We start from the raw sequence: 8,912 nt of genomic DNA on the forward strand, positions 1-8,912 counted from the left end.
GTGGACTACTACACAACGATGAGAATGAACAGGCTACAACTGTATGCAATAACATCGATGAATTTCATAAACGCAGTGCTGAGCCAGAAAAGGAGAAACAGGGCACACCATATGCTTCCGTTGAAATAGAGCATGAAAACACGATGTTAGAAGTTAGTATGGTGGTTACTCTTAGAGGCAGGTAGAAACTGGAAGGGAACCCAAGAGGGCTTCTGGGGTGTTGGTCTTGTTCTGATTATTAATCTGGGTGCTGGTCACAGGTGTGTGATCACTGTAGAATTTCATCTTGCTGCACACTTATGCTAATACATGTTTTAATATTCATGTATATGTTAATCCAAAACTACCCCCAAATGATGGTCATTATCAATCACTTTTGGATCAAATTCTTGGTCTTCTCACCAAGTTCTTTTATTGTTCTCCTCATCCAAGTAATTTAAGTGAGTTTCACAGTTAAAAAGAAATTGGATGAGTATCTTCATTTAAATTCTTAATTTCTCCTGTGTTTGAGTTAGACATAGCTTTCAATCCTTTTTTCTTCATAACAACCCAGGTTGTTAAAAAAAATACTTCAAACAATTTAAATGCTTAAAGCATTGTCACTTTTTGTTTCTGAAATGGGGGATAGGATGTTGAATATCAGGAAGTGAAGTTTCCGGTGTTTGTGAGATTTAGAGAAGTCTCTGTTAAGATTCTGGATACTTCTCAGGCTGGAGCCAGAATCATTTAGTCCTACAACTCAAAGGGCCTCGGGAACCCAGCCAGCTCAGTTGATTCACTTCACAGAGGACTGAAACTGGGGTCTAGAGAGCATAAGTGAATTGCTCCCTGCCACGGTCTACTCAGGACTGGAAGCAGGCATTCTCACTCTCACTCCGGAAAGCTCTTGACTTCTCAGGGTATACTGGATGTTTCTACATTATTGGGAAACACTCTGCCTTTTCTCAAGACACTGCAGATCGTTTTGAAGTCAGAGTTATGGTAATCAGAAATTCTACCAAAGTTACATGTAGAATAAATGTCAGATGAGATCAAATGACTCACTTGATATTTCTAATGTCTTTGCGATAAAACCTTTTCTTGCAACATGTAAAATAACCATGGGAAATAGAAACGCAAACACTCAATTCATTTGTGCATTTATGTGTGGTTGTACTGACTGTTCATCCCAGTGATTTTAAGCAGCTAAGTATAACCCCTTAACTTTATCCTCCAGATGACAGATCTTGCTGGTAGCGTCCCTTCACATTTTTATAAACCTCAGTTGGGGTAATGGTTAAAAAGTTGATGGGCAGGTGTTGAGGAAGGGGGCATTTAAATTTGATAAATTTTAAGTCATTGAATTCAGGAGTCTTTCTTTTTGGATGAAGTTATCTGAGTTTGCCATCAAAATAACCATATACACCTGACTCTATTTTATACCTCTTTGCAGTGAGGGTAAATATACTGTGCAATGATTTCTTTGTGAGATAGCTTATTATTGGCACAGTTGTTCAAAGGGCTTTAGACTCAAACACCACACAATATTGACCAGTTTAAACACTTAGAAAAAGTGAGAGTTATATATTTACAATTTCATCTGTGAAATAATATTGAAGGATCAGCATCTGACTACATTACTGAGTACTTCCCTGGGAAGAAGCAATTACTAAAGATACTAAATAAGACCACGCTCAGTATTCCATGGGGCTCTGAAGTCAGTGGAGAGTGAATTATTGGATGATCAAATCACATTATCATTGGAAGGACTTAAGTTATTTCTTGTCTTGATTTTAATCAAACATTTCTGTTTGAATTAGATTAACGAGGATATTCCCGAAACAAAGATAAAGTTCACAGCTGTAGAGAATCCTGAGAGTGACAGCCAGTTTTCAAATACCTCCTATTCATGTCAAGTGAGCTCAAAAGTCCCTTATGAGCTACAAAAAGGACAAGCACTTATCACCTTTGAAAAAGAAGAAGGTATGACTCATGTTCAAAAATTTGACCGTGTTACCTTTGGAAAGCACTGGGACTTTCAAAGAGCTTTTGTAGATATTTGGCCATTGCTTTACAATTTTTACATTTATCATTTCATCTCATCCTCATAGTGACACCCTGAGGTAGGTATGATTATCTTCATTTTACAGATGAGAAAACTGACTCTGAGACGTTGAGTGACTTGAACATGATCACTCATTCAGGACGTGACAATGCTGGGACTCAAGCCCAGGTGTTGTGATGTCCAATACCAATGCCTTTCTACTGCAACTGCTACCTGCAAATGATAATACTAGTGATAACGTTTCAAGGTTGTAGAGCTCTACATCATTCTAGGAGAGTTCTCACAGACATTATCTCATTGTATACTCACATGAATCCATGAAAGAAAGAAGATAGAGAGTCACTATTTACATTTTATAACTAAGAAAACAGATTCTCAGGTGTTTAAGTGATTTACCTAAATGCACAAGACCTGTGAATGGCAAGAGCCCTGGAGTCAGAGATTTGGGAGTGGGACCTGATGTTTGCCACGTCCGCCGTGGTGTGGGACCCTCTCGAGATCTGGGGGCACCTTAATGAGGAGAATCTGGCTTTGAGCGCCAGCTGTGCCCCTTTCTAGAAGTGTAACTTGGTTGGGTTCTTTATAAATCTCAATTTCTTTATGACACATTTTGTGGCAGTACCTACCTCAGGGGGTTGCTTTGAGTATTAAATGAGAAATGTTGAAAAATACTTAGCACAGTGTCTGATATGTAATAAACTCTTAATAAATGTTAGCTGTCATTATTGCTACATGTTAGGAATTTTTCAGCTAAAGAAACAGAAGCTTACCTAAGATAAGGAACTTGCTCAAGGTCCATACAGGTGATAAATTGCAGAACTGAGAGCCAAACCTCAAGTACCCTTGTATGTTCTACTGTACCAACATTCCTCTGAGCAGGCCACCATCTGGGCATTTTGTTCTCACATTTTCCAAGTTAGATTAAGTTATGGGTGGGGTCAGATGGTCTTCACAAGCCCTTCTAGTGTTCAGATTCTGGGAATCTATGATTATAACTCATGTCTCCTTGACACCTGGTTTGTTACTATAGCCTGAAAATAAATAGAAAGGCATTCTGGCAGGTCACTATATGCACGTACGCTATGTCCACCCTGGGTCCGCCCCTGCAGCTGAGGGTGAAGGGGGAGGCCAAGAGCCCTGTTGGCAGTTGGCAGTGGTAATTGAGATATAACTGAAGGATGGAAGTGAGGATTTGGGAAGCAAGGATTCTGCATAGGAATTACCTGGGGATGCTGGGAACAGGATTTTCTTCAAAAACAGCTGCATCACTGCTTCCACCCTTGGCATGGCTCTGAGGTCCTGCTCTTCTGGACAACTTTGGGTTTCTACACAATTAAACAGGAGTTGGCTTTTGACAGAGTCACAGAAGTTGAAACACAAGTAGCCCTCTCAGCTGTGTCAGATCACCAGATGTTGGAGGTTTGGGGGGTGGGGGAGGGGTGGGCATTGGGAGGGAAAGATCATCATCTAAGTATTACTTACAGTTGATAATCTCTGTTATTGTTGCCTGTTGTCAATAACAGCAAAAAGATGTAATTCAAGTTAGAGAGCCATATCATGGTACAATGAGTCTGAATTCCCACATGACAACGCCCTGTTTTCTAGCCTTGTTTCTCTCTTCCTCCAGCTGTGGTGTGCTGTCTGGTTGTTATAAACACATGTGAGGTTTATAAGACCGAGACTAATTTGTGTCTAGTCTTTATGACATATTAGAGTAAGCAGCTCCAAATAGCAACAACTGAAGGGTTATAAACTCTTATGTCACACAATTAAAAATAAACACATACCCACATGCATTTTATTTTGGTTTTTTATTATTCTTATTTATTTATTTATTTTTGGCCGCGTGTTAGTTCTCCGACCAGGGATTGAAACCCAGCCCCTCAGCAGTGAGAGCACCGAGTTCTAACCACTGACCACTAGGGAATTCCCCGCACATTCATTTTAAACTGTCGTATAGTTGCTATTGGATTTCTAATGATGTTTGGCATAATTATATTACTAAGCCTTTCCCATTTGCATGGCTAAATTAGACTAGATAGTTTTGTGATCAGTATACGAAGACTATGACTTTTTAATGAATGATCTCAAGAGCATTTTAAGGAGAGTAGAATTCTTCATTAAATATGACCAAAAAAAAAAAAGACTCACTCTTTGGTATTTAAGTCTTTGTGGTCTTTAATATGTAATCCTGGGGAAATACAGAGACAAGAACAAATATTTATTTCTTTGTTGCTTGTAACATATTAAGGAGCAGTGACAAATGATAAATAAGGTTAATTGTCAGAATGGCACTGACCTAAAAAGTTTTCCTAGCTTACTCAACATGGAAGAAATTTCTGGCTGAGCTTTAATGTACTAAGGGAGTTCTCTGATAATTCTGTCTACAGTGGAAAGGAAGGGTGTGTGGCTGTACTGAAGTAATAGATGAATTTCTGAAGGATCATCGGGCTTATCTCTTAAGGGATGAATCTAGAACTTGTCGAGAATTTCTACATTGTAATTTTTTGCTGATATATTTTGACATTAATATATCCTACTATGGTGGCAAGACCATCATCACTTAGAAATCCTAAGAAAAATGTAAAAATTAGATCCCATAAAATTAAAGAAAATTTAAAATACTCAGGATTATTTGTTGTTAAACCAAACATGTAAAAATGTATTGAAATATTGGAAATTAATACTTCCCAAATTATTTTTCAGTTGCCCAAAATGTGATCAGAGTGGGGCACCATCACGTGCAGATACAGGATGTAAATGTGAAGGTTATGGCCAGCCCGGTTCCATTAAACTTAGGAGTCAGATTCCAGGTAACATCGTGATTAAAGCGTTTCAGAATTCGTTAAACACGGACAGTTTTCTCATCCATATTTCTGAATGTGAACCGATTTCCCAGGTTCACGTAGAAGTGTCTAAAATGAAGATCCATGTTACTGACATTCCTGATGAACTGCCTGAAAGTCAGATGAGAGACAAGCTAGAACTGAGTTTTTGTAAATCCCGCAACGGAGGCGGAGAAGTGGACAGCGTGGAGTACGACAAGCAGTCCCGGAGCGCCGTCGTCACGTTTGTGGAAAGTGGAGGTATTCCCGCACTGAGAGTTAGACAGTACTCTAGCATTTAAATTACGTTCTGCCAGGTCTGAAAGTATCCCTTTCTACTGCTTTTATTTGGAATTTATTAGACAGCATAATAACGGGATTTTTTTTAACCTTATGAAATGGTAGAGTCCTGAAAATGATTTCCCTGAGTGCTACTGAGAATGATAGGATTACAGATAACAAGTACCTACATCTTAGTGCATTCCTATCACGTGCCAGGCATGGAGTCTTTGGTGTTTTATACATATATCTGCTCAAATCCATAGCACAGCTCTGGATGTAGGTGTTATACTCATTTTATCGATGAGGAAACTAAGGCGTACTCAAGGTAAGCAGCTTACCCAAGATCGCACAGTGGGTGTGTGGCAGAGAAACATTCTGAAAAAAATATATAAAACTGTCTCTTCATCTCACTTATTACGATTGACAAGGATCTCAGGTGGAGGTAATCGATTCCAGGAAGAAAAGGGGGTAATAGAGAGAACAGCTGTTCCTTTTTTAGGTAGAAATGGACTTTTATCAAATCTTCTTAGGGAGGTTTATATTCTTATAATGAAAAATAGAAGATTCTCCAAGTTCTTTTGTTAATATGTTCAAATGATTCTCAATGTAAAAATCTCTTCCTCTAGTTAATCTAGTTCTTAGGACTTCTCCACGGTTTGCGCATATGATCGAAATCCAAATATACAATTAAAAACCGTTGACTGATTTAAGTTTTTCATAATAAAGCAATACATGCTTTTTAAAGAAAATTGAAATAATAGAGAACAACATTAATTTAATAAAAATGGAGACATTTCCTTAAATTTCCAAACTTCCCTTTCTCCTGCTATGTAGCTAGTTATGGTTAGGTGAATGTCTTTCCAGATCCTTCTGGAATTGCTGGATAATATGGTAGTTCTATGTTTAATGCTTGAGGAACCGCCATACTGTTTTCCACAGTGGCTACACCTTTACATTCCTACCAGCAATGTACCAGGGTTCCAGTTTCTCCACATCCTTGCCAGCAAGGATCTACACTCTTAACCACTGTACTATATTGCTAATTCAAGGTGGACTGGTGAGAGGAGAAAAAAAGTGATTGGATATTCTTACGAACTGTTTCTGTTAAACTCTATGCAATCTTGACACATTACCTTTTTTCCCTCTAGGAAAAAAAGCTGCTAAAAATAAATCTGGTTATTTCTTGTGTTGGAGAAAATTGATGAATTTTTGTTATTTGCCTTCACTTTTTTTAGATGACATTCAGCACCCCTGCACCTTTGATTAACATCATTATACAGGTTTATTGAATGTCATGTATTAGTTACAGGACAATTAAGTAATTATATATATATAATAGTAATATAGTAATTTGCTATATGTATGTATGTGTGTGTATATATATATATATATATATATGCACAGAAAGAGAGAGAGAAAGAGTATTCTAATCATAATTTGCATGTGTACTTCTTGAGAGATTGGGAAACACTGGGTTTTGTTAGGATGGCTGGGTTATTTTTTGCAAATGGTTATCACATTTTATGTAGCTCAAGGTAGGTCTATCTGAGGACATCGCAGCTCACTGTGCATTGATTGACTGATAGTTTAAGACAGATGGAGCTATTTAAATCTCATTATCATTTGGTCTTATGTTTTTTAAAATTATGTACTGTGAATTCTTTAAAGCGGACTGTAGAATTTCTTAAAAATTAATCCCTCAAGCCACTGTTTACTCTGACATTCTGTTTGAAGGAGGTTTTAACTTTGGTTAAAAAATGTTTGATATAAAGGAGAAAATAATTTTTAAAAATTTACTTCTAGTTGCTGACAAGATTTTGAAAATAAAAGACTATCCTCTTTATATAAATGAAAACTGCCAGAGAGTTACTGTTTCTCCGTACACAGAAACATACCTGAAAAAGTTTCAGGTAAAGTCATCTCTCTTCTTTCATTTTGGAAACTTATTGCCCGGCCCCACCCCACAGAAAATAAAAAGTTGTGATTCTGTTTCCGTTAGAATCTTATTAATTAACCTAGCCTGCCATCCTGAAAACTAGAACTCATGCCTAACTCTTGGTTTCACTTCCCCTCCAGCATTCATTTCGTTACTTGATCTTGTCACTTCCACCTCTCACTACCTCTCTAACTGGTCTCTCTGTCCATAGAGTTGCCCTCCTTTCCTCTATTTGTCACAATGGCACCAGAGTTATCTTTCTGAAACTCAGATCCAACTCTGATATTCTCTTGCTTGAAAATCTTCCTGAGGCCCGTTGTCTCTCTCAAGATAACATCCAAACTATTAAGCAGAGCTTATAAATGTAAAGTTTTATAATTCAAAGCGCTTAGAAAATTTTCTATTTATCTTTTTATTTTGCTTCTTAGGTATTTTCAGGAGTATCTAAGAAGACGGTGCTTCTGACTGGACTGGAAGACCTTCAGATCATAGATGAAGAAACTGTAGAGGATTTTATTAACATTCACTTTCAACGGGAGAAAAATGGAGGTGGAGAAGTCGAGGTAGTCAAGTGTTCCCTTGGGCAACCTTACATAGCATACTTTGAAGAATAGAGTCATGGAATCCTATGAAAATTAGAGCTTTTGAACCCAAATCACTGTTAATGCTTGACAAAAATGAATATCCTTTTCCTTAAAAAAAATGAATAATTCTTTCGTGTTTGTTTATTCTTAGATACAAAATATATTTCTGTTTTTGAATTCTTTGTTTCCACCTGTGCTGAATGTTTACAAATGCAATAACTATATTAAAACTGTTTTGTTCATAAATTTTGTGGCTGGGTGCCATGTCCATTGAAATGAACCGTAAGTGATCCAGTTGTCTGCCTGCCATGTTGGCTCATTCTGTCATGGTCTGAGCCAACAGCAGAATTAAATTCATATTAAAATGCTGACAGAAATGAAATGCTTTTAGAAAAGATTCTAAACCTAGACCTATCCAATGCTGCCTGCCATCTAAAATAAAGGGAAAAACTAAAACGAAAAAAGGCTTGGTTTTGCTTCTGATATTTCATTTTTAGGTTTTCAAGTTGTTATACTACCATCAGAAATACTCATTTCTCTCACATTTCTCTTTGGAATGAGAAATGTTGCCTATGGGGCTTCCCTGGTGGTGCAGTGGTTGGGAATCCTCCTGCTGATGCAGGGGACACGGGTTTGAGCCCTGGGCCGGGAGGATCCCACATGCCGCGGAGCAGCTGGGCCCGTGCTCCACAAGTACTGAGCCTGCGCTCTTCAGCCTACGAGCCACATCTACTGAAGCCTGCCACACGCCTAGAGCCTATGCTCCTCAACAAAGACAAGCCACCTCAATGAGAAGCCTGTGCACTGCAACGAAGAGTAGCTCCCGCTCGCTGCAACTAGAGAAAGCCCACGTGCAGCAACAAAGACCCAATGCAGCCAAAAATAATAATTTAAAAAATATATTAAGAAAAATTTAAAGAACCTCATTTAATTTTGATTGGTACAATCTCACTAGCACAGAGGGTGTTATATTTAGTCTATGGTAGACTGCCAATTAGGAATAATTTTTTCCTAATATTTAGGACAAAGTTGGAAACAGTCCCTTTTGTTTCTTTTGGGGGCCTTCCTCAGACAGTAAAATAGATAATTTCATCTGATCTTAAATTTTCACAATGGTTTTGATAAATGTTACTTATCCTAGAAAATTATGCTTTTTCTTTGGGTTCCTTTCACCATTCCACCTCTGTGTGATCTGACTAAAACTCAGAAATCAAGCACTGGCTCTCCTGCTTATTTCCAGA

The 8,912-nt window shown here is 37.9% G+C and overlaps 1 protein-coding gene across 3 annotated transcripts in view; it reads left to right on the forward strand.

Annotated features, from left to right (window-relative positions):
- The window catches only part of NMI (N-myc and STAT interactor), a 37,938-nt gene extending 30,021 nt beyond the window's left edge, over window positions 1-7,917 (forward strand). For all 3 annotated transcript variants that reach the window (XM_060152930.1, XM_060152931.1, XM_060152933.1), the window contains 5 exons: window positions 1,800-1,962; window positions 4,751-4,857; window positions 4,944-5,130; window positions 6,955-7,061; window positions 7,516-7,917. In XM_060152930.1, the coding sequence (XP_060008913.1) occupies window positions 1,800-1,962; window positions 4,751-4,857; window positions 4,944-5,130; window positions 6,955-7,061; window positions 7,516-7,701 (750 nt within the window). In that variant the 3' untranslated portion in view covers window positions 7,702-7,917. The remainder of the gene's footprint in view (window positions 1-1,799; window positions 1,963-4,750; window positions 4,858-4,943; window positions 5,131-6,954; window positions 7,062-7,515) is intronic.
- The last annotated feature ends 995 nt before the right edge of the window (window positions 7,918-8,912 follow it).

The sequence above is a fragment of the Lagenorhynchus albirostris genome, chromosome 6 (assembly GCF_949774975.1).
Source record: "Lagenorhynchus albirostris chromosome 6, mLagAlb1.1, whole genome shotgun sequence".
In the NCBI taxonomy this organism is placed as follows: Eukaryota; Metazoa; Chordata; class Mammalia; order Artiodactyla; family Delphinidae; genus Lagenorhynchus; species Lagenorhynchus albirostris.